A 26,098-nucleotide genomic window follows, 5' to 3' on the forward strand; every position below is an offset into this window, starting at 1 on the left:
TGAAGTGCCGGTGGAACACAGCCAAACCCAGATGTCCTGAAAGGAGTTGGTTATTTGGGTTTGGACTGAGAAGACCGGGCTGGAGGTTCAGATTTAGCAAAAACTTAAAATGCTAGTTTGTGAGGCCATGTAGGTGGATGAGGTCACCTTAGGTGTATAGGGAAGTGAGATGAATGTAAGCTAAGAAGGGAATTCCTAGAAAACATGAGCTTTGGGGGTTAGCGGTTTGAGGAAGGATAGCAGCCAGAGAGGTTGCGGGTGGGCAGGAAATCAGGTGTCATGGAAGCCTGGGAAGTACAAAGTTGGAAGAATGAGGCAGTGACCACAAGTGTAAAGAAGGGGTTAAGAGAAGAGCCGCCGAAGGGCAGAAAAGACTAAGGGCCCGGGCAATCGGAAAAAATGAGTGGGGAAAGAGGGAACTGGCCAGGAAAACACCACTGAATGTTTGACATAGCACACAACACACTGAAGTCTCTGGGTCTCCACAGAGTTTTATACCCTGATAATGTCTAAGAGTCTAATCATCTAGGACTTAGAAAACTGTTATATGTAGAATATTAGAAAAAGCGTGCTGAACCGGCCAGGAGTAAAAGTATAACAAACTGGGCTGGGCATCAGGGGCATTAAAAACGTCTGGCGAAACAGGTAGAACAAGAAATGTAGTTGGGTGCCTTGGGCTAAGAGTGTGCCGGGCGGTGTATTTCAAAACAGATTTGAATTTTGTTGGATGAATTATGCGTATCACAATAGGAATCTCCGACCCATATCATTCTCCAGGTCCCCAATCAAAGGAAAATGCCCTTCAAGCACTGTAAATTCAACATATCCAAATCAGAGATCCTATCTTATCACCGCCTCCAGCCCATCCCGGAACCTGTTCCTTCTCTGTTTCAGACGGCTCTGCGGGCCACCCAGCTGCTTGAAATAGAAACCTCAGTCGTTCTCCTACATCATCAGGCCTCCCATCTCATCTCTGCCATCAAGTTCGGTCCGTGCTTTCTCCACATTCTTTTGATTCCATCCTCTTAATTCCCACACCGCCACCTTAATTCGGGTCCTGAAATAGGATTCCTGACTGGTCTGCCTTCTTCTAGTCCTTCCCCCTCTTCCCGACCCATCTTCCACAATTGTAATTAAGCAAATCTGTTCACGTCACTCCCCTGATTTACAAAACCTGCCCATTCTAGCGAGGAGAAAGAAAGCCTGACCTCCTCGGCAAGACATCCTACAAGGCCCTCACTGACCTGGCTTTACCCCATATCTTAGCTGCATCTCGTTGCTTTCTGCCTCCACATCCAGCGTATAACACCATTAAGTTTCCCCTGTTCTTCAACTCACCATGCTTTTTTACACTGAATCCCCTGTAAAGTCCGAGCATCGGTGCTGTACTAGTAAGATCATAAGCTTGGGTGCTGGAGGAGGGGAGATGGGGAAGTTGAATCCAAGTGACATGGACTAGCCATAGAGAAAGGAACAGGGACTTTTTTTTTTTTTAAGATTTTATTTCTTTCAAGTAATCGTTACACCCAACATAGGGCTCAAACTTACAACTCTGAGATCAAGAGTCACATGCTGTACCGACTGAGCCAGCCAGCTGACTGGCAATGACTCTTTGATAAGAGATAGGATCCCCCCATTTCGCTCAATGCTTATTAGATTGTATTTCTTTCTTAAAATGTTTATTTCTTTATTTTGTGAGAGGGAGAAAGAGTGCGTGTATGGGTGCACCCACGAGTGGAGGAGGGGCAGAGAGAGAGGGAGAGAGAATCCCAAGAAGGCTTCATGTCATCACCGCACAGCCTGATGACTGTGAGATCATGACCTGAGCCTAAATCAAGAGTTGGACACCTAACTGACTGAGCCACCCAGGCGCCCCAGACTGTATTTCTTTTAAAAGTTTTTTTTTTTAATGTTTATGTGTTTTAGAGAGAGAGAAATAGCGCAAGGTGGGGAGGGGCAGAGAGAGGGAGACCCACAGAATCTGAAGCAGGCTCCAGGCTCCCAGCTGTAAGCACAGAGCCCAATGCGGGGCTTGAACTCACGAACCATGAGATCATGACCTGAGCTGAAGTCGGAAGCCCACCCAGGCGCCCCCCAGGTTGCATTTCTTACATAAGTCATGGTTCAAGGAACTATCAGGGAGACAAATATACCCAACAGAACAAACTTCAAGGAATTTCTGATCTGATGAGAAAAACAGGACATAGAGAGTGAGTAACTAAAGTGACCGATTTTCTTAGGTTCCTTATAAAAGATCAGATTCATTATTTTACAGTCATAAATATATACATTCAAAGATACCAGGTAATTAAGTGTGAAATGAGTAATCAAGACAAATGCTACAGGCATTTAGAAGAAGAAGAGATTATTTTGGGATAGGGTGTTCCGATTAGGTATTAAAACAGAGATAGGACCTGAAGCATGAGTAGGCATGTAAGTAGCAGGAGGGATGATGGCCTTCTCATTGTGGGCAATGACACAAAGTGAGGCAGAGAAGGATCTGTTCAGGACAAAAGGATTTGGGTAGGACAAAATGTGGGTGACAGGAAGAGGTCAGGGTGTGATTCTGGGGGACCTTCAAAGCCAAAGTTGATGTCCTAGGCATACCTTGCCTAGCAGGGAATGGGGAGCCACTGAAGTTTTTCTTAAGCAAAGAAATGACTTCATGAAAGCAGTCCTTTAAGGGGGGATTGACCAGGCGGTAATGTGCAGGACAGATTACAAAAGCAAGGGAACACAGGCTGGGTGAGCAGGTAGAGGCACAGTAATTTAGGTCTAAGATGCCATGTTTTCCTAATTCCAAGACACTATTGACATAACAGAGTTTGTAATAAAAATAACTCTACATGAAATGCACACGTTGATTGTAAGATAAATCTTGATTTTAGGTATGAAACATCATAAAAATGTAGGCAATTTGGAATTAAGGAAATAAAGGCACCTAGGTGGCTCAGTCAGTTAAGCATCAGACTCTTAATTTCTGCTCAGGTCGTGATCTCACAGATCATGGGATCGGGCCCCATGTGGGCTCTGTGCTAGGCGTGAAGCCTGCTTGGGATTCTCTCTCTCCCTCTCTCTCTCTCTCTGCCCTTCCTCTGCTCTTTTTCTCTCAAAAAAGAAAAAAAGAATTAAGGAAATAACAGGATGAACTAAGATGGTGACGGTAGGAATAGGAAGGAAAGAGTAGATGCAAAAAAAAGCGGGGGGGGGGGCGCCTGGGTATCTCAGTTGGTTAAGCGTCTGACTCTTGATCTTGGCTCAGGTCATAATCTCACAGTTCGTAAGATTGAGCCCCATGTGGGCTCCATGCAGACAGCATGGAACCTGTTTGAGATTCTCTCTCTCTCTCTCTCTCTCTCTCTTTCCTCCTCTGCCTCCCCCCCACCAAACACAAACACCCATGCTTGCTGTCTCTCTCTCTCTCAAGATAAATAAATAAACTTTAAAAAACAAATCCAAAACCATTTTGAAGAAGTTGAGACACTGGATGTTAAAAGTCAGAGAAAAGATTACAATGACACTGTGCTTTCGAGTCTGAATGCAAGTGGCAAGTTGGTACCATTAAAAGACATGGGGAAGTCAAGAGGAAAAATAATGAACCAAATTTTATATATTGAGTTTGAGGTAAGGAAATACCTAGCAGGCAATTGGGACATGGGCCTAGAACTGGGAAGAAAGGTCAGGCTAGAGTGTGCATCCACGGAATTATCTACACAGAAGTCAAAATGGAAGACTTGAAAGTGAATAAAACTGAAGGATGGAGTATGTGGAGGACAGGGGGCAGAGGTATAATCCTTAGGAAATACCCACATTTGGAGACAGGAAGCAGGTCAGGGAAGAAACACCGAATGATATGAAAGGTTGGATTGGATTTGTTCCAGGGTAGGGGCATGAAAGTCATGAGAAGGGAAAGGTTGAGGCTTTATGTTCATGCTTAGGATTTATAGACGTTAATTATGTGTACTTGGATGTGTCTCAAGCATTCACACAAGTATGAAGAAGCCCACTTCAGTCCAAGGGAATGTCCATGTGGGACCCACCTTCATCCTTAGCTGCAGGCTCACTACCAGGTGGGGGCTATTCCTCAGCTCCAGGGGGTTTGGACCAGTATCTTGGCTGGTTCCTCAGCCTATGCTGAGAAATCATGAAGTTTCCCCAAAGGCTTGTTGCTGGTGTTGAGTGCTGTTGATTTTAGCCAGCTCCTTTTAGGTCCAAAAGAATATCCTTCTCTCAGAACTCTTTAATAAGCAGGTATTTTAGAACATAATTTTGTTGATCTAACTTTTTATAACGGAGCCAAAGTTAAAGACAAACTAGTTTTTAACACTTTTCCGGTTCTTCTGGAAGAGCTGTGCAAATTAAACTTTGTGAACTCCGATTGGTCAGGGATGGCTGAGCTGTCTCTGGCTTACCACATTCCCTGAGCAGACAAATAAAATTATTTACTGGTTTGAAATATGATCCTTTCATAGCTCATAAAGAAAGGTACATTTAGGGCACCTGAGTGGCTCAGTCGGTTGAGCATCCGACTTTGGCTCAGGTCATGATCTCACAGTTTGTGAGTTTGAGCCCCAAACCAGGCTCTCTGCTATCAGCGCAGAACCCCGCTTCAGATCCTCTGTCCCCTCTCTCTCTGCCCCTCCCCTCCTCGTGCACTCTCTCTGTCTCTACTCTCCCTCTCTCAAAAATAAGTATTAAAAAAAAAAATAAAGATAGTCTTAAAGATCCCCAAAAAGGGCAACATTTCACAAAAGCAAACACATGGTCATTGCATTTATTTGTACTTTTCTTCTATAACTGGGAAAACTGGCCCAGGGATGGCTCACAACCACAGGTGCTCTAAAAAGCTGATTGGCTGACATAATACACTGATTAGCCATTGGGGATATGAATAGTGATTAATGAATAGTGATGAATACTGAAATATGAATTTCAAAAGGCCTCTCTTCTTGTTATGAATACCTTAATCAGTACCTTTGTAAGCATATCTTTCCAGCTCATGCTCTTGCAAACCTGAAGTTGGCATACAGTTTAGGACGTTACTGAATTATTTTCAGTCAATGTAACCTTAATCCTTATGTGCTTTTCCTAAAGGGAAAAGAATTGTTTCTCCCCCTATGTAGTGTAGCCTCGTCAGAGCAGTAAGAGAAATCCTCTCTGTTCTATGAAGGTGCCTATATGACTTGGTTAGGCTATAAACAATCTTACGCAGTGATATCTGGTTTGTAAGATGTGTTTTATCTTTTTTATATCCTCAAGAGATTCCGGCAACTAAAAGTGTTGTGCCTGAGATACAGAGTAGGGTGAGGGGAACAGTTAACGAAAGGATATTTATTAAAGGGGAAATATCCAGCGTAATATGGTGATTAGTTGCTCAATTTTTTCCATGTCTTGATTTCTTCATGACACTGGCTGAGGGCAGGAATGGCAAGTACGTGGCACTGTCCCTGCCTTCCTCCCATCCTACCCCAAAACAACATAACAGATACCAGAAGACTCTTTTCCATTGAACACAGTCTTTTCCATTTTCCACGCGGTTTTCTCAGCAGCCACTACCAAATGGTCAGAGTTGGGAATTGAAGTGATGGGGTTGGGGATTCTTCCCGGTTTACGATTTTGACGTGAGTATCTTCTGATTGCAAGGAAACAGGGCACCTTAAGAAAAAGAGGATTTATTTTAAGGACACACATGGATTGAAGTTGTTCAGGATCCAAGGCAAGTCAGGGACTGGATTCTCTCCCTATGGCCCACCTGTCCTACCTTTTATAACATATCTGCTGTGACTATGATTTGTGCCTCATTTTCCAATCCACTACAAACTGGCCAATCCTCCCAGTATTCCACAGTCTAAATGCTTCCAAGAGCTAGTATAGCATGCTTAATCAGTACCCTAGTGTCTATTAGTAAGCATAGCCTTGGTGCTAGGTCTTTTCATAGGCCATGGACAGGCAGTCCTTGGGTACACAGCCCACAGACACTGGCGATGTTTGATTTCTTTATTTTAGTGGTAGTTATCCAGGTATACTCACTTTATGAAAGTTCAGAATTCAACACATACTTATTATGTGCAAGTTTCCTTGTTATATTTCAATAAAAAGTTGATTTTTTTTTTAAAAAGGGCCAAACCGGGGCGCCTGGGTGGCGCAGTCGGTTAAGCGTCCGACTTCAGCCAGGTCATGATCTCGAGGTCCGTGAGTTTGAGCCCCGCGTCGGGCTCTGGGCTGATGGCTCGGAGCCTGGAGCCTGTTTCCGATTCTGTGTCTCCCTCTCTCTCTGCCCCTCCCCCGTTCATGCTCTGTCTCTCTCTGTCCCAAAAATAAATAAACGTTGAAAAAAAAAATTTAAAAAAATAAAAATAAAAAAGGGCCAAACCAATCTCATTTTCTTTTTTGAAGGCTTTATAAAACTTGAGTGGCAGAAGACTGTCATTGACATTGTATATCTTGATTTTAAAGGAGATATCTTTAAAAGTCTCTTAAGACATTTATGTATGCAATTCAGAGAGATGTGGCTGGATAATAGAAGAGTTATGTGAATTCTTTTTTTTAAAGTTTATTTATTTAAGAGAGAAAGAGAAAGGGAGAACATGGGAGGGGCAGAGAGAGAGGGACTGATAGAGAATACCAAGCAGGTTCCACACTGTCAGCACAGAGCCCTATGCAGGGCTCGAACTCACGAACTGTGAGATCATGACCTGAACTGAAATCAAGAGTCAGATGCTTCACCGACTAAGCCACCCAGGCACCCCAAGAGTTATGTAATTCTTAACTAGTGGAACAGCATACCCAAAGATTGATGAGCAAGTTCAGCCTGAAGATAGGTTTCTGTCATAAGAAGGACTCTGTTTAGTATAAAGAGAAAATATAGGGTAGTGGCTAAACATGTGGGATCAAGGCCTGGGTTCTTCTGTATAACAACTGTGTGACCATAGGCAACTTTCCCTTTTGTGGTTTCCCCCTATCTATAAAATGGGGGCGATGAAATCTACAATTTTGTTGTTAGGAGTACTGAGGGAATGTAAATAAAGTCTTTAGAATAGTAGAGTACTAATACATGGGCAGAATTTATAGAGAAGCAGAGTACTTTTTTAATTAAACCACCAAATAAAAGAGGAAAATAAGTCCCTATTAGAAGAAATGTTCCCAAAGTCAGATGAACGTCTGTCGGGGATGATTTAGAGAGGTCTTCTCCTTCAATGAAAAGGGTGGGTTAGATAATCTTTTAATATCAAGGATACTTGTGGTGCCTGGGTGGCTCAGTTGGTTAAACATCTCTGACTCTTGACTTGGGCTCAGGTCATGATCCCAGGGTTGTGGGATCCAGCCCCACTATCGGGATCTATGCTGGGTGTGAAGCCTGCTTAAGATTCTCTCCCTCTCTCTCTCTCTCTCTCTCTCCCTCCCTCCCTCTGTCCCTACCCCACTCGAGGTCACTCACTCTCTTTATCTCAAAGGAAAAAAGATTTAGGATTCTCTGATAACCTAATTATGCCATAAATGCTTAAAGTTATTCTGTTTATGGAGTAATCTATAGAAAAATATGATTTTATTGTATTATAAAGCCATAAAAGTACTTTTTTATAGCTTGTAGAGCCCTCAGATTAAAGCCAAAGGAAGCCAAACCAAGCATACAGAATGTAATGACTTGGGAAGATTTTTGATATGTTAATTCACTCTGTTAAATAGCAAAGTAACAGAGATCCAGAATTATAATATTACCTATAGAAATGTGATCTCAAAAAGCCAGAGGGAAATGCTCCTACAGCTCCTTGCTACAACTACATCTTAAGAGAATATAGGGGAAAATTCTAAAAAGAGGGCCATTTCATTCATTTCATTTTCATTTCAAGGTGAAATGATTCCATGAACACAGAACTACTAGACTGTATATGGAAATATACAGTTCTCAATATTGGTCAAGCAAACATAAAATCTACAAGTGGCTTAATAAGGCACAAATTCTCAAAATTGTATTATCTTTACAAAATGTATTTATATTTCTAGTTACATTTTTTCCGAGCTATCATCTTTTTTTAATGTTTATTTATTTTTGAGATACACACACACACACACACACACACACACACACACACACACACACACAGATTTCGAGTAGGGTAGGGGCAGAGAGAGAGGGAGACACAGACTCTGAAGCAGGCTCCAGGCTCTCGGCTGTAAGTGCAGAGCCTGAGGTGGGGCTTGAACTCATGAACCACGAGATCATGACTTGAGCTGAAGTCGGACACTTAACCAACTGAGCCACCCAGGTGCCCCTGCATTAAGTATTTTAAAAAAACATTGTACTTGGGGGTACTTCGTAGCTCAGTTAAGCATTGACTCTTGATTTCAGCTCAGGTCAAGATATCACGGTTTGTGCATTCAAGCCCCGCATGGGGCTCTGTGCTGACAGTGCGGAGCCTGCTTGGAATTCTCCGCCTCCTTCTCTCTCTGCCCCTCCCCTGCTCTCTCTCTCTCTCTCTCTCAAAATAAATAAACATTTAAAAATTATATTGTATTTATACATAGAAAAAAGTGCAGATATCTTAAGTGTACAGTTTGAGTTCTAATAAACTAAACACACCCATGTAATAAGCACCCAGATTTTTAAAAACTGAACATTTACATTGTTTTTTAAAAATAATTTTTTGTAACTTTCAAAAGAAAAAAATTAGTGTTCTTTTCTGGATATTTGCTGCTGTGGCGTGTAACTTTATTTATTTTTAAATGTTTTATTTTTAAGTAATCTTTACACCCAACATGGGGTGAACTCACAAACCCGAGATCAAGAGTCACATGCTCCACCAGCTGAGCCAGCCAGGTGCCCCTGGCATGTAACTTTAAAAGCAATATGCCCATCTTGAACATCTCCTGGGAGTTTCAATAGCACTTGTGGTAGGCAACATAGTAGTTTCCCAAAGACAGCCATGATCATCTAGCCATGATCCCTAGAATTTGTGAATGTTTCCTAATACAGCAGAAGAGATTTTGCAGATGTGATTAAGGATTTTGAGATGGGAAGATTATCCTGGATTATTTAAGTGGGCACAATGTAATCACAAGAGTCTTTTTAAGTGAAAGAGGAGGAGAATCCAAGGAGATGTGACAAGGAAAGCAGAGGTCAGAGGGCCACAAATCAAGGAATTCAGCCTGTAGAAGCTGGAAAAGGCCAGGAAACGTTGTTACTTGCTCCCTAGGGAAGGTAGACCCACTGAAAGTTTTTGTTTTTTCCTAATTATTTTATTTTTGAGAGAGACAGAGACAGCATGAGCTGGGGGCTAGAGTGGGGGCGCAGACACAGAGAGAGAAAATCCCAAGCAGGTTCCGTGCCATCAGCACAGAGCCCGACGTGGGGCTCAAACTCACAAAACTATGAGATCATGACCTGAGCTAAAACCAAGAGTCAGCTGCTTAACTGACTGAGCCACCAGGTACCCCCCACTGATACCTTTATAAAAAATTGACATATATATTATATTTTATATATATATTACATTAGTTTCAAGGGTACACCATGAACATTTGGTATATGTATATACTGTGAAGTGATCACCACAATGTCTAGCTAACATCCATCCCCAAACATAGTTACAATTTTTTTCTTATGATGATACCAACATTGCTACTTTGATTTTAGCTGGGTGAAACCCATTTCAGACTCCTAACTTCCAGAACTGTCAAGATAATATATTTGTTTTTAGTCATTAAGTTTGATGTGATTTGTTATAGCAGCAATAGGAAACTAAGACACCCTCTGGTGAATCCGTGTCCAGACTCATGTATCTTACTGCTCACTTAGTAGCTTCATCTGGCTACTTCATAGGCATCTCAAACATATACCAAATTAAAGCTTCCCTTCTAACTCCCCAAACCTGGTTCCTGCCTCAGCTTTTCTCTCATCTTGGTAAATGGCACCCATCAACCAATTACTAATGCCAGATACCTGGAAGTCACCCTTGTTTCTTTTCCTTCCTTTTCTGTCATTCCCTCATAGCCAATCCCGAATTTTCAGTTCTACTTCCAAACTCAACCTCATAGTCATCCGCTTCAGTTGAGTTTCACTGCCACCATTATTTTTTGTTTTACAATTAATTGTATTCTCTTTAATATGAAATATGTATATATATTGCAAAATACAAAAGATATTATAAATAGGTATTCACTGGAAAAGTCCATCCCCTTGCAGCCTGTCGGTGTTACCAGTTTTTTACGCATCCTTTCAGTAATTTTTTTTTTACACTGCCACTATTCTTTAAATGCTAATCCATTCTCTCCATAGTAGCCCAAGTGATATTTTAAAAAGAAATCTGATGGCACTTACTTACACAAATCCCCTTAAGATCTCTCCTTTTGTGTCTGATATGACCTTCTAGTAGCTCCAAGCTAGTTGCAGGGTAACTGATAGTATATTGAGTACTCTGCAAATTAGAGCTTCATTATTAATGTTTATTTATTTTTGAGAGAGAGAGAGAGAGAGCGCGAGCACAAGCAGGGGAGGGGCAGACAGAGAGGGAGACACAGAATCCAAAGCAAGCTCCAGGCTCTGAGCTGTCAGCACAGAGCCCCAATGTGGGGCTCTATCTCCCAAACTGTAACATCATGACCTGAGCTGAAATTGGACGCTTAACCAACTGAGCCACCCAGGCACCCCTAGAACTTCATCATGAATTGAAATACACGATGTGCAAAAGTTTGATTGGATTTGAAAAAAAAATTTTTAAGTGTTTATTTATATTTGAAGAGATAGTGAATGAGCAGGGGAGGGGCAGAGAAAGATTGAGACAGAATCTGAAGCAGGCTCCAGGCTCTAAGCTGTCAGCACAGAGCCCTAGCTGGGGCTTGAGCTCAGGAGCTGTGAAATCATGACCTGAACACTTAGCCAGCTGAGCCACTCAGGTGCCCCTGAAATTTGCTTTATAGCAACAACTCTGGATGGGTTGTTAGATTATTTAAATAGTTTTACCTGTGGTAAATTACTTAAGGATTGTAAAAAAAATGTTTTACTGTTTTGTAACACCAACTCATTCAACGTTTGTCACTGGTGCCTTAGCGATTTGAAAAGATCACTAAAAAGCCTTTATTAGGAGCTGTGGGAGCCTTTTCCCTGACACCTTTTCTGCTGCTGCCAAGTTCCCAGACCGATGTCCCTGGGGCAGGGCTGGTGGGAAGTTTCCTAAAGAGGAGGCCTAGGCTGAGCGTCTTATAAGGATCAGCCGGTGTGTGGCTTGTTTGGGTCATCAACACTCCATCAGAGCCTTCTAGGAGACACGGTCTTGGAGCGACAAGGGTTTAACTCAAGAGATGGCTCTGTGGCTGACCGGCTGCACGGCAGAATTGTTTTGGTGATAGCCTATAAAATGCCCGAGGGAACACAAGGCCTAATTCCCCCTGGGTGCAAGGCCAAAACCACTACCCTGGGTGAGGACCCGGGCTCCCGAGCGTGCGTAGCGGCGCAAGAGAAGGCGTCGGGGCGGGAACAGAGCGAGACCAGCAAGACCCCGACCGCCACGACAACGGAAGGCACTCGGCGCCCCCGCACCGGCCCCCTGCAAAGACCGTTTGGCCAGGGGGGTGGGGCACGGGAAGGCGCAGCCAATCACAGGGTCGCTCTCAGGTTACGTAAGGGCGCGTTCGCCGATTCGGCGCTCGGGGTGGGCGTGCAGGGGAGTGCGTGGCTGGGATCTAGACCCAAGTCGTCCGCGCGCTCGGCCGACGTGCGGAAGGCGCGGGGGCGGTCTTGGGCCGGCCCGCTTGCTGGTGCTGCGTTCGGCTCTGCCCGCGAGGCGGGGTGGCGGCGGCGTGCGAGGGAGCTGCGCGCCAGCGTGTGGTGAGAGCCCCGCGTCGGCCGGGACTCGGGAGACGGGCCGGGGAGAGCATCCTTCGGACCCCCACGGCCTCTTCCCCCGGTCTCCGCCTCGTGGCCCCCGCAGCCCGGCGGCCGCCCGGTACCTCTCCGCGTCCCCAGGCCCGCACAGACCCTGGCCTCGCCCGGTCTTCGCAGGCCTACGTACCAGGGCCCCTCCGTATTCCTGTTACGGGCTCCGTCTTGTGGCCCGCGGAGCAGACCGCTTCATTGCGGGCTCCGGGCGGGTAGCCGGAGGCCTGGCGTGATTCCATCCCCCGGGCAGCGCTGCCCAGTAAGGAAAGGGGCTGTCCTGGGAGATAGTGAGGGTTCTGTTACGGGGGTGTGCAAAAGAGGGCGGAGAGCTCCTTGACAGACAAGTTGCCCTGGGGTGTAAAGGGTTGGATTAAAAGATGAGTTGGAAGGTCTGCGCCCAACCCTGCCATTCTGAGTCTGGGCTTCCGTAGTAGTTTGATGCGCGTTTATTTTCCTCTCCAATCTTGAGCACACCTGTAAAATTGTTAGAGCACGAACAAGTATTCTGGGCTCCTCGGAAAGAGAGGAGTGCCGTGTAGCAGTCTAGATAATTGGCTAACCCAGCTAGAGAAGCTCTGGAAGAGGCCAAACCAAACTAAGGTCGGGAATAGGCTTCAGAAATTTCAGGCCGCTTTTACATAGCTCCTTCCGTCTTAATTGTAAGTCGCATCCCCGCTGCACCGAGGAAAGAGTGGTATGTCATGTTCTCTTAATTGCTATGGAGCTTGGCAAGACCTGCCACGAAGAAGGCCCGTGGATGTTAAGGAACAGACACTAGGCAAACACTGGATGTGTAATATCCTGCGTGCTGGGTCTGATTTTTAGTTCTGGCAACAAACTGTACTTTGGGGCAGGTAAATTATTTTGTCTGTACCTCAGTGTCCCCGTCTGTAAAATGGGATTGGTGAGAGGGCTCTCAGGATGAGATGGTTAATGTAAAGCTCTAAATATAGTTAGTGCTTAGCACCTCAGAAGTACTTAGCAGATGCTTACTGTTACTGTTTCCTCTGCTCAGTGACTACTTGAGCCAAGCGCTGGTGAGTCTTTTTCCAACAGTTCAGTTGAGAGGTCCAGAGGAATATTTTTCTGGGAAGTGTTGATCATGTTGATCACCTTTTGTTAGTATGTAAAATGGTCACTCTTGAGAGAATGCAGGAAGTGGGCTTTAAGAATTGGGTTTCTCAGAGACTGCCAGTGAATTCGAGATGAAAGCATACTTCTCTGAAATTTAGCTATATTTTAGTTACAGTTCTGGAATTAATAGGTGAAATGGGTGTAAATATCCAGCCCCTCCTGACTTTCTGAGCTTTAGGCTTGAGGGAAATGTGGACAACATACCTACTTCACAGTGTCTATTTAAAAGATTCTTAAAAAAAAAAAAAAAAGATTTCTTATTTTGATAGTGACAATTTCAAGTATGCTGAAAAGGACAGAAGACAATATGACACCCTCTACCAGTCACCAAGATTTACCACATATTAATATGTTACCGTGTTTGTTTCACATCTCTGCCTGTGGTATGATTAAAAAAAATAAATGTTACCTAAGCCTTTTCAGCCCCATTTTTCTTTCCCTTCTCTCCCTCTCCAGAGATAACAACTACTTTCCTGAGTTGGTGTGTAACTTTCCTGTAGAGAAATAAACAACATATAATGTTTTATACATTTAAACAGTACATTATACATTAAGACATTTACAAAAAAATGGTACCTTATGTATCTAAGATTTTAGAATTTGTTGTTTTCCTCTAATGTTCTGTTGCTGAGATTCACAAGTGTGGACAGATATAGACATAGTCCATTCTTTTTAATTGCTGTCTGGCATTCCAGAGTGTAAACGAATTTTATCTTGTTTCCTTTACATTGCACTTTATGCAACTTAAATCATGCTGGTATAGTTTAAGTCCATTTTGCTACATTTACTCATTCTATACTGGTTACGGGGACTCTGGTCACAGTTCTCAGTATAAAAATGTATCTTTGGGTATGACCTCTTATGCAGAATAAATGATAATGTATACTGGGCTGAAAAAAAATGTATTTTGTTTCTGGTGCTCCTATTTGGGAAAGTGAACTAGTTAAGATCTATTATGTGGCCTGGTGTCAGGTATTAGATTTAAGTTTCTAAAAATCAGAGACTAGGTCTTTCTCAGCTCTGTGTCTGTCTCAGCTCTCTTCATATAAGTTCATATAAGAACTGTTCTCAGTTCTCTGCACATAAATGTTTGTGACATTGATTATTTTTACTTTTGGGGTTCTCATACCCTTCATATATTTGAAGAGTTGATGGTGCAATTTTCAAAACTTTTTGCACCTTTAGGTTTAATATTTCCAGTGCCTTTTAAGTTTTCCAATTTCCCCATTCAATTCAGAAACAAAATTAAAAGCATGTTTTTTAAATTAAAAAAATGTTTTTATTTATTTTTGAGACAGAGAGAAAAAGAGCATGAGCAGGGGAGGGGCAGAGAGAGAGGGAGACTAATCTGACACAGGCTCCAGGCTCTGAGCTGTCAGCACAGAGCCTGATGTGGGGCTCAAACTCATGGACCGTGAGATCATGACCTGAGCTGAAGTCAGACGCTCAACCGACTGAGCCACCCAGATGCCCCCAAATTAAAAGCATTTTAAAAAGCAAGGTATGAATATCAGTTTGTAGAATGTTACCAGTTGCATAATATGTGCTGTATGTATTTGTAAGCAAATACATCTGTATTTATATATGCATATAGTTTACTTATAGAAGTATAGATAAGAATATAGTAACTCATAGCATCCAGTGAGAAGAACTACATGGCTGGGGAACACAGATGAGACGAATTTTTGCTATGTAGCCTCTTGTGACTTCTCAGTTTTAAACCATGCAAATGTATTATCTAATCAAAAAATAAGTTAAAATTATATATATATATATACACACACATATATATGTATATATATAAAACTTCTCCCCTTAAGCCATTCTACCATATTTTTAAGATTTAACTTCCTTTCCTTAAAGCTTTGGCCTTAATAACATTTTTGCCTTTTTCATTGTTGGTTTATTTAGCTAGGTTACTCTCAGTTTTGTTAGAATAACCTTTGACTTACTTGGTAAATACTAAGTATTTTAGTATTGCAAGATAGAGTTTACTGTTCTTCTTAAATGAAAACAAATCAACCAACCATGAAAGATTTGCTTTGCCCCACCCAGCAAGTTGAATATCACCAACAAGTTATTCAACTCAAATTTAATCATCAGTGAAAGAGGGATAATGCACAAGAACATTTAAAATAACCATTTTTGGAAAAATATTTTTGCCTTTAACGATATTGGTAGTTGGTTAGAGCTTATGAATACAACTGTCTTGACAGATGCTTATTTCATTATTTTATAAATGATTTCTGTTGGGTGCCATTAGCTTTTACCAGAGATTGTGAAGTTCAGAGTGGGCCTAATGATGGGGCAGTTTGTGTGCTCACAGAAGTTCTAGCCCAATACAGAGGTGAGATGGCCACTGATGAGATTTCCAGCGGGTTTTAGAGTATCCTGGTCTAAAAGGCAGCTCCCCTTTTACTGGCATCTTTACTCAAGCTTCTCTGTATTACTGATTGCAAGTTCTAAATATTGACACACTTCCTGAAGCAAAAGCATTGCATCCATGAGGTGGAATTTCACATTGATATAGAGAAGTTTAAAATGCTCCATAAAACATCTCTTATCCCTTGCCACCAATTTTTACTTTTGAATGAAGGGTGTAGATGGCAGGAGGGCAGAGGAGTTGAACAAAAGTATATATGTGTATGGTAAGGCCACACTGCTCAGAGGAAGATAGCAACTAAAAGGGGTGAGGTGGAGAGGGACCAAAGTTTATGTCAGGGTTTTCAGTAAGAGGCAACCCTGAGACCGGGTTTTGAAGAATGGGGAGGAGGCCAGGCAAGGGGAAAAGGAAGTTTTAGGTAGAGGTACTTCTATCTAGAAAGGCACAGAGATTTGAAGATTCGCTGGTTGAACCGCAGGCACTTTGGTATGGCTTTGGCACCAAGTACAGGTAATTGTAGGTCGAGGAGAAGTGGTTGGAAAGATGGGCTAGGCCCAGATCAGCAATTCGTACTTCATCCATACGTTATGTATTCTGTCGATCATGGTAATCAGATTTACAAACTTTGGACCGATCACTCTGAAAGCCTGTGCGAGGCAGGCAAAGACTGGCAACAGGCAAATCCCTGTGGCACCTCTTAACAGTAGTTCAAACCTAAAATGAGAGGTTGGGCTGGGAGATGTCCTGGTGGGGGGGAAGAGGAGGAGCTAGATTTGAAAGCTGTTTAGGAGGCGGAATTGACAGGGCTTGGGAGGTACAAAGTAAGGAACAGAGAAGACAAGGATGTCAGAGCATTTGGATGAATGGAAGTTCATAACTGACTTACATAACAAGGAAGGAGGAACAGAAATGAGGGGGAAAAAAGTAAGTTTGGGTTGGGCTACTGACTTTAAGGTGTGTGTATAAGACAAGAGATGTCTCGTAGGCATTTGGAGTTGTCAAGTTTGTAGGCACTGGCTGTAGGTGCTAATGAGGCTTTGAAGGTAGGGGTTTTTATTTTACCGTTCTCTTCCTCAGCACTAATCACAGTGCTTTGTATATAGTGGGTATTTAGTGTGAGGGAGAATAGATCTTATCCCTTATAAAATGTGATCTTGAACCTTGAGTTAATTTCCTCTTTCAAGACCTGTGTTTCCCTTTTTGTAAAAGAGAGAGTTGAACTAGATCAGTTATTCTCAGTCACAGTTTTGTAGTAGACCGGTATGTTGGGATCAGTTGTGAGACATTGAAAGTAGTTTCTAACTAATTAAGAGCTGATGGTTCCTTGCCCTTCAAAGAGGAGTTGATTTATATCACTGTTTCTTAATTGCATTCCAGTGTGTTTTCTTAAGTGTCACAGAAAGGGGTGGAATTTGTCAGCTGGAATTTCTTAGCTCTGGGTGTACCAGTGGGTGTGTCACACAGGAGTGGGGGTGGAAAAAAGGTTAAGAAGCACTGTGTTAAATGTTGGTTAAAGGCTTATTAGAACTGCAGAATTCTGTGTTTGTATCTAGGACCTATCATTCTGGTTATAAATAATTTGTTTTTGCAACTTTAGGAACTCTATTTTAAGAATCTTTCAAAGCAAAAGAAACAAGTCATGGAGAAGAATGGGAATAACCGAAAGCTTCGGGTTTGTGTTGCAACTTGCAACCGTGCTGATTATTCGAAACTTGCCCCGATCATGTTTGGCATTAAAATGGAACCTGAGTTCTTTGAACTTGATGTGGTGGTACTTGGCTCTCACCTGATAGATGATTATGGGTAAGATGAAAGCATTTTCTTATGATATTCTTAATTGCAACAAGGTGTGCAGAGAGCTTGGCTCTTGGCCTCATGTGGACCTAGCTTCAAATCCCAGTTGTGCCATTTAGTTTTTATATGGCTTGGAGAAGTTGCATCTTCAGGTTCCTCAGTTATAAAATGGAATGAAAACCTATGTTGCATGTTACTGTGGAGAACGGAGATTGTGCTGTGAAGCGTCCATCACAGTGTTGCTGCTTAATAGGTGCTTGATAAATGAAAGCCATAAATATTTTTATTATTGTTACATTCAGGAGAAATGCTACTTATAAATCTATATTGTGTGGCTACAATAATGTAACTACCTGTAATGTATTTTGTGACTTCTAATGGTACTTTGTTAAAACTCATGTATAGATTGACCGCATCCCAAGTAGTAGATATGGAATAAGATTTTAAAAATCTAATTGATCTACAGCATAAGGTAGAATGTTACATTACCATTGGTATTTATTTTGGTGATATTAGGTTTATTATTGATCACAGTCTAAATTTGAAAAAATGACAGTTGGGAAATCTTGGAATAGAATGTCTAAACCCGAGATAAACATTCATTGTGTTCTGTGTAATAAAGTGGCATTTAGTGCACTCTTGTGGCATAAAAATATTAATGCAGTTTCCAAAGATATCAATAATACACTATTACATGTGAGAGAACCTTGTGTTAAAGTACAATTGCCTTTTTCAGACTATTCTTTAAAAGCAAGACAACAACAAGAGCAAAAGCAAACAAAAACCTGTCTCTAAAACCAGTCCGCTCTAGGTAAATACATAAAGTAGAGAAGAAACTTATGGCTAGCTCAAAAATTCATAGGTTTTAAACATGTCAAATGAATTCTGGCTATCTAAGAAAATCCACTGGGTTTTCGTATGTACATAGAGCAAAGTAGAAGAGAAATTTTAGCCAGAGCCTGAGATGAAAGTCTAAGTGGTTCTTTTACTTCTGTGAGAAGAATTTGACAGGAAGACTAGTGGAAGAGAGGCTGTGAAGGAACTTGTGCTAGGTCTCTTATCTGCCAGCCACTATAAGGTTAGAAAGGCAGTATTTGTTTGGTGAGACAGATAGATAGGCAACTTGACTGGTACTTAATGGAAATGTTGTATGAAGTACACTGACATAAGTTTCCGGGAGAGGAACTGGATGACTGGGAAACAAAAGTGAGAAGGTAGCCTTTTCCCTGTAGAACCTTTTGTATCTTAAATTTTAAACCATTCGAATGTATTATTATATTAAAAGACATTAAAACAACAGAAAAATAAGCCACCTTCTATTTCAACTACCTGGGTACTTTTTTTAAAAACAGCATTTTTAGGGGTGTCTGGGTGGCTCAGTTGGTTAAGTATTTGACTCTTGATTTCGGCTCAGGTCATGATCTCATGGTTCACGGGTTTGAGCCCTGCATGGGGCTCTTCGCTGACAGCATGGAGCCTGCTTGGGATTCTCTCTCTCTACCCACCCCCTCGCCCCCCCCCCCATCTCTCTGCCTCTCTTGCTTGTACCCACGTGTGTGTTCTCTCTCTGTCAAATAAATAAACATTTTTTAAAAACATAGTATTTTTATACTCCTAAGAATTGGGTGAAAAAGAAAATCAAATAAGTAACAACAGACTACTTAGAAATTCATTTGTTCATTCATTTCCTAGGAGTTGGTAATAAAAATTTTTTTTAAATTTTAGAGCAGTTTTGGGTCTACAGCAAAATTGAGCAGAGGGTTCTGCCTCCACACATGCATAGCCTTTCTCATTTTCAACATCAGCCCTCCATCCCTAGTGGTACATTTGTTACAGTTGAACTTAAATTGGTACTTCATTATTATCGAAAGTCCATAGTTTACATTAGGGCTCACCATGGTGGTTTAAATCCTATATGTTTGGGCAAATGTATAATGACACGTATCTACCATTATAGTATCAGAGTCGTTTCCTTTCACTGCCCTAAAAATCTGTTCTTTAACCACTGTTCCTTTTACCATCTCCATAGATTTGTCTTTTCCACAATGTCATAGTTGGAATCATAAAGTACACAGTCATTTCAGATTGGTTTCTTTCACTTAGTAATATGCATTTAAGTCTCCATGCATTTTCATGGTTTGATATTCCTTTCTTTTTAGCACTGAATAATACTCCATTTTCTGGATATACCATAGTTTATTGATTGATTCACCTACTGAAGGGCATCTTAGTTACTTCCAAGTTGAGGCATTTATGAATAAAGCTGCTGTAAATATCCGTTTTGCAGATTTTTGTGTGGACATAAGTTTTCAGCTCCTTTGGGAAATACCAAGGAGCATGATTGCTGGATTGTGTGGTAAGAATATGTTTAGTTTTGTAGGAAACTACTGAGCTGTCATCCAAAGTGGCTGTATCATTTTGTTTTCCCACCATCAGTGGGTGAGTGTACCTGTTGTTCCACTTCCTTGTCAGCATTTGGTGTTGTCAGTGTTCTGGTTTTGGCCATTCTAATAGGTTTGTAGCAGTATCTCGTTTTAATTTGCATTTCTGTGTTCTATGATGGGGAGCAGCTTTGCATATGCTTATTTGCCAATTTTGTATCATCTGTGATGAGGTGTCTGTTAAGGTCTTTAGCTCATTTTTAAATCAGGTTGTTTTGGGGCACCAGAGTGGCTTAGTTGGTTGAGCATCCAACTCTTGATTTTGGTTCAGGCCATGATCCCCGGATCGTGGGATTGAGCCCTGTGTCAGGCTCTGGCTGAGTGTGGAGCCTGCTTAGGATTCTCTCTCTCCCTCTGCCTTTCTCCACTGCTCATGCACACTCTCTCTCAAATTAAAAAAATGAGGTTGTTTTCTCTTACTGCTGAGTTCTTCTTTTTTTAAATTTTTTTATTAATGTTCATTTAAAAAAAATTTTTTTTAACATTTTATTTTTGAGACAGGGAGAGATAGAGCATGAACAGGGGAGGGTCAGAGAGAGGGATACACAATCTGAAACAGGCTCCAGGCTGTCAGCACAGAGCCCGACGCGGGGCTCGAACTCACGGACTGCAAGATCATGACCTGAGCCGAAGTCGGCCGCTTAACCGACTGAGCCACCCAGGCGCCCCTATGTTAATTCATTTTTGAGAGAGAGAGAGCGCGCGAGAGAGCATGACAGCAAGTGAGGGAGGGGCAGAAAGGGAGACAGAGGATCCAAAGTGGGTTCCAAGCTGAGGGCAGAGAGCCTGATGCAAGGCCAAACTCACGAACTGTGAGATCATGACCTGAGCCAAAGTCAGATGCTTAACCAGCTGAACCACGCAGGCACCCCGTTCTTACTGTTGAGTTCTAAGCCTGTGGACCAAGTAAGTTTTAAGGGAAATTGGAAAATCTTCTGAACTGAATAATATTACAGTATATCAAAATTTGTGGGTACAGATGAAGGAGTGCTTGGAGGAAATTTATAGCTTTAAATACTTAGGTAACAAAGGAGAAGTTTCGAGTTAATGGTCTATTTTCACTTTCTTAAATGAGAAAAAGATGAGAAGACACCTCAGTAAGTAGAAGGGAGAAAAGAATGAAGAGTGGAATTCAATGAAACAGAAGTAGGTTAAGCAATAAAAGAATTATATTTAAAAATATTAAGTTGACAAATTCCTAGCAGAGCATAAGAAAAAGAGAACACAGAGATTACCAATTTAAGATGAGAAAGAGGATATAACTACTGATCTTATAGCCATTAAAAGAATAAAAAAATATTAAGCCAGTAAAGTTGGCAATCAGTGTATATAAAATGGACAAAGTTTTTGAAAAAAAACACTGCTTACCAAACTGACACAGAAGAAATCGAAAAATCACAATAGTCCTGTATCAAAGAAATTGAGTTCATTATTAAACACTTCCTATGAAAATAATTTCCTACAGAGATGGGGTCACTTATGAAATCTATCAAACATTTAAGCAAGAAATAACACCAGTCTTTTTTTTTTTTTTAGTTTTTAATTTTAATTCCAGTATAGTTAACATACAGTGTTATATTAGTTTCAGGTATATAATATCATGATTGTATGCATTACCCAGTACTCGTCATGATAAGTATACTCTTTAATCACCATCACCTATTTCATGTATTCCTGCCCCCCCCCCCCCCCCCCCCCCCCACCGCCGTAACCATCAGTTTGTCCTCTACAGTTAAGAGTCTGTTTCTTGGTTTGTCTTTTTCTCTTTTTCCCCCTTTGGAAATAACACCAAAATTCTTCTATATTAAAAAATTTTTTTTAAGTTTATGTTTCAGAGAGAGAGAGAGAGCATGCACAAGTGAGGGAGGGGGCAGAGAGAGGGAGAAGAATCTTATGCAGACAATATGCTGTCAGTGCAGAGCCCGATACAGGGTTCAGACTCACAAACCGTGAGATCATGACTTGAGCCAAAATCAAGAGTCAGATACTTAACTGAGTTACCCAGGCGCCCTGGGAATAACACCAATCCTACATAAACTCTTTCAGAAAATAGAGGAGAGGGGAACTTTCCCAGATTGTTTTCTAAAATCTGCATAATCTTGATAATAAAACCTGACAGAGACATTGTAAGAAAAAAAATTACACCAGTATCCCTTATGAACATAGATATAATTTTTTTTTTTTTTTTTAAATTTTAGAGAGCATGTGGGTGGGGGTCGGGGAGAGAAAGAGAGAGAAGACCTTAAATGATCAGCACGGAGCCCAATGCAGGGCTCTATCCTGTCACCCTGTGATTCATGACCTCAGCCAAAGTCAAGAGTCAGATGCTCAACCGACTGAGCCACCCAGGTGCCCCCATAGACATGAAATTTTTTAACAAGATATTAACAAATCACATTCAGCAATATAAAAAACAGCTAATACATCATAACCAAGTAGGTTTATCTCAGGAAATCAAGACTGATAGAACATTTGAAAATCAGTGTTATTCACATATTAACAGAATAAAGGGGAGATACCTGATCATCTCAAGAGAGGTCAAAAAAGCATTTGACAAAATTAAATCAGTTATGATAAAAGCTCTTAACAGACTTTGAATAGAAGGGAAATTACTCAATCTGGTAAAGACCGTTGTTAGAGACAACATGATGGTTTGTGTAGGAAAATTCCAAGGAATCTGTAAAATGACTATTAGCACATGCACATGATGTAAAATGATGTATGTAAAGAATCTTTCCTGATCAGAGAAAATATGTATGAAATGGATTAAATAGATTATAAAATTGTGTGTGTTCTCCCCATGTTAAGATATCATGCATAAAATGGCAAGAAAAAAGAAAAATGATTACACTGATATTGCTGAGTGGTAGGTTTAGGGAGGATAATTTTCTATATTTTCCAATTTAAAAATACAGATTTTGAAAAATTATACAGAATTACATTATTATATGTTTATTAAAAACCATATTTTTTTAAATCAGCCATAACAGACAGGAAACTTTGAGGCACTGAGAATTGCTATTGTTACTAAAGCATGAAACAGACATGAAATTACATTTTATAGCCAATTTAATGCTGTAAAACCTACATTTACACCCCATTCAGAATTATGCTGCACTAATGGTACAGTACAAATTCAGAAGAGAATTTCCATCATTCAGAAATTTATAGTATAGTGACATGTCAGGGATCCTGATTGCCTATTTTTTTTTAATAAAAAATGAGCTTTTCTTTTATAAGTAACATTTTTTTTAAATTAGGTAGCGTATTGTTTTAAAAAAAAACTTATAAAAAGAGGAAGAGAAAAGTCAACCGCCAAAAACTTTGGTCTCTATTTTAATAAAAAAATTCTCCCCCAGTACCCTGAGTGCCCAGGTATTGGCCAGGACACTAGTGAGACACTAGTGAGGGTGCTGGATATGTTATATCTTGATCTGGGTAGTAGCTATAGGGGTATTTATGTAAGATAATCAAGGGATCTGTACATTAATGATCTATGCTTTTTAATTTTTGTGTGTAAGTTACACCTCAGTTTGTCTATTTTTTTTTTTTTTAAATTTTTTTTCAACGTTTATTTATTTTTGGGACAGAGAGAGACAGAGCATGAACGGGGGAGGGGCAGAGAGAGAGGGAGACACAGAATCGGAAACAGGCTCCAGGCTCTGAGCCATCAGCCCAGAGCCCGACACGGGGCTCGAACTCCCAGACTGCGAGATCGTGACCTGGCTGAAGTCGGACGCTTAACCGACTGCGCCACCCAGATGCCCCTCAGTTTGTCTATTTTAACAAGTACATTTTATAAAATATTTCTCCCTTCAGGGTTGCTCTTAGATTGGTTTTTCATATGTTTTTATGGTCCTGTGTTGAAGAACATGCTCTCATATCTTTATTTCTCTCCTGCTTTAGGAACACATATCGCATGATTGAACAAGATGACTTTGACATTAACACCAGGCTACACACGATTGTTAGGGGGGAAGATGAGGCAGCCATGGTGGAGTCAGTAGGCCTGGCCCTAGTGAAGCTACCAGATGTCCTTAATCGTTTGAAGCCTGATATCATGATTGTTCATGGAGACAGATTTGATGCCCTGGCTCTGGCTACTTCTGCTGCCTTGATGAATATCCGAATCCTTCACATTGAAGGGGGAGAAGTCAGTGGGACCATTGACGATTCTATCAGACATGCCATAACAAAACTGGCTCATTATCATGTGTGTTGCACCCGAAGTGCAGAGCAGCACCTGATATCCATGTGTGAGGACCATGATCGCATCCTTCTGGCAGGCTGCCCTTCCTATGACAAACTTCTCTCTGCCAAGAACAAAGACTACATGAGCATCATTCGGATGTGGTTAGGTACGTATCAAACTGTATTCACTCTGATGGTTGTTTTTGTCGGTGTTGGGTATGTTTCAGTTCTTTCAGAAACCATTGTAGGTAGAATATTCCATTAGAAATCGGAAGGCTAAAGTTTTAGTTCATAGATCTTACCTTATGGCATGACTTCACCTCTCTGAGACTTCTCAAGTTTTTATTTTTACTTATTTTGAGAGAGAGTGCACACCCACGTGTGAGCAGGGAAGGGGCAGAGAGAGAGGGAGAGAGAGAATCCCAAGCAGGCTCCGTTCTGTCAGCACAGAGCCTGATGTGGGGCTCGAACTCATGAACCCTGAGATCATGTTTAGCTACACCTTAAAGTAATCTTGAGTTTCATCGATTCATTAAACTGCTGGTAATTTGCTAGAAACGGAGAAGATTTACATTTTTCTAATGCTTTGTAATATTTTGGATTTTATTTAATTTATTTATTTTTATTATTTTTTAATGTTCACTTAGAGCAGAAGCAGGGGAGGGGCAGAGAGAGAGGGAGAGAAAAAATCCCATGCAGGCTCCATGCTGTTAGTGCAGAGCCCAGTGTGGGGCTTGATCCCACAGACTGAGATCATGACCTGAACTGAAACTAAGAGTTGGATGCCCAACTGACTGAGCCACTCAGGTGCCCCTATTTATTTACTTTAAAGTTGAGCCACTCAGGTGGCTATTTATTTACTTTAAAGTTTATTTTGAGAGAGAGAGAGAGAGAGAGAGAGAGTGCAAGAGTGTGCATGTGAGCAGGAGAGGGGCAGAGAGAAGCGAGGAGAGAGAGAATCCCAAGCATGCTCCATGCTGTCAGTGCAGAGCCTGACTTGGGGCTTGATCTCATGACCTGAGTCGAAATCAAGAGTCAGATGCTTAACCAACTGAGCCACCCAGGTGCCCCTGAACTATTTTGGGTTTTAAAACAATGGGTTCTAGTGACAGCTACTTAAAGTTAGATATTTTGTTTATGGTAGCAAGCACCTTTATAAAATTTGCTGGATTCTTGGACTTGGTGCTCTAAATTCTTTTTTATTTTTATTTTTTTTTTATTTTTATTTTTTTTTTTTTAAATTTTTTTTTAAACGTTTATTTATTTTTGGGACAGAGAGAGACAGAGCATGAACGGGGGAGGGGCAGAGAGAGAGGGAGACACAGAATCGGAAACAGGCTCCAGGCTCTGAGCCATCAGCCCAGAGCCTGACGCGGGGCTCGAACTCACGGACCGCGAGATCGTGACCTGGCTGAAGTCGGATGCTTAACCGACTGCGCCACCCAGGCGCCCCTTTATTTTTATTTTTTTGAGAGAGAGTGCACAGGGAGGGGCAGAGAGGGAGAGAGAATCTTAAGGTCCACATCCAGTGCCAAGCCCAGCTCGGAACTTGATCTCAGGACTGTGAGATCATGACTTGAGCCAAAATCAAGAGTTGGATGCTTAACCGACTGAGCCACCCAGGCGCTCCAAGTTCTTAGTGTTTGATCCTATGTCCAGATACTCTACCTGGAATGTGACAAACTGGTTTTTCCTTAGAACTTTTGAAAACACAGACTTTGGGGTCTTACGTTTTAGAATTTGCTTCTTCCTCTTTAAGATTCTTAACTAATGAAGCAACGTGGTTTGATTTTCTTTAAACAGGTGATGATGTAAAATCTAAAGATTACATTGTTGCGCTACAGCACCCTGTGACCACTGACATTAAGCATTCCATAAAAATGTTTGAATTAACATTGGATGCGCTTATCTCATTTAACAAGCGGACCCTAGTTCTGTTTCCAAACATTGATGCAGGTAATTGGAAATGAAATTATGCCACCTCCTTTTCTGATTTTATGTTTCTATTATGTCCCCTTTTGACTGCCCCTCCTATCTTATCTTATCGTTGAAGGCCACTGTATTCTGAAATGCATTCCAGTTTTTAGGGGGTCACCAATTTTGTAGTGGATTAAAGTTTGTGATGTTTTTGCCAAGTCTGATAGAAACTGGGTAGGAAAGAAAGAAATACTTAAAAAAGGTTTTCTCTAATCTCCACTGTAGTTCCAAGTTTAGTCTCTGTCCCCCAGTTTCCACCAATGAGAAAATGCAATAGCCAGAAGACAAACCTTAGAAAGTGAA

The 26,098-nt window shown here is 41.3% G+C and overlaps 1 protein-coding gene and 1 long non-coding RNA gene across 8 annotated transcripts in view; one reads left to right on the forward strand and one right to left on the reverse strand.

The window, feature by feature from the left end:
• Positions 1–5,316: 5,316 nt before the first annotated feature.
• Positions 5,317–12,134, reverse strand: LOC125150182 (uncharacterized). The gene is made up of 2 exons (XR_007146256.1): positions 12,009–12,134; positions 5,317–5,655 (listed from the first exon to the last, which is right to left on the reverse strand). It is a non-coding gene; the product is annotated as an uncharacterized LOC125150182 (long non-coding RNA).
• Positions 11,658–26,098, forward strand: part of GNE (glucosamine (UDP-N-acetyl)-2-epimerase/N-acetylmannosamine kinase) — a 41,762-nt gene continuing 27,321 nt past the window's right edge. For 2 of the 7 annotated variants that reach the window (XM_047829671.1, XM_047829675.1), the window contains exons 1-3: positions 16,990–17,195; positions 23,534–23,985; positions 25,622–25,774. In XM_047829671.1, coding sequence (XP_047685627.1) covers positions 17,032–17,195; positions 23,534–23,985; positions 25,622–25,774 — 769 coding nt within the window. In that variant the 5' untranslated portion in view covers positions 16,990–17,031. The other 5 variants (XM_047829676.1, XM_047829674.1, XM_047829672.1 and 2 more) reach the window with 5 other exon arrangements.

This window comes from Prionailurus viverrinus, chromosome D4, assembly GCF_022837055.1.
Source record: "Prionailurus viverrinus isolate Anna chromosome D4, UM_Priviv_1.0, whole genome shotgun sequence".
NCBI lineage: Eukaryota > Metazoa > Chordata > Mammalia > Carnivora > Felidae > Prionailurus > Prionailurus viverrinus.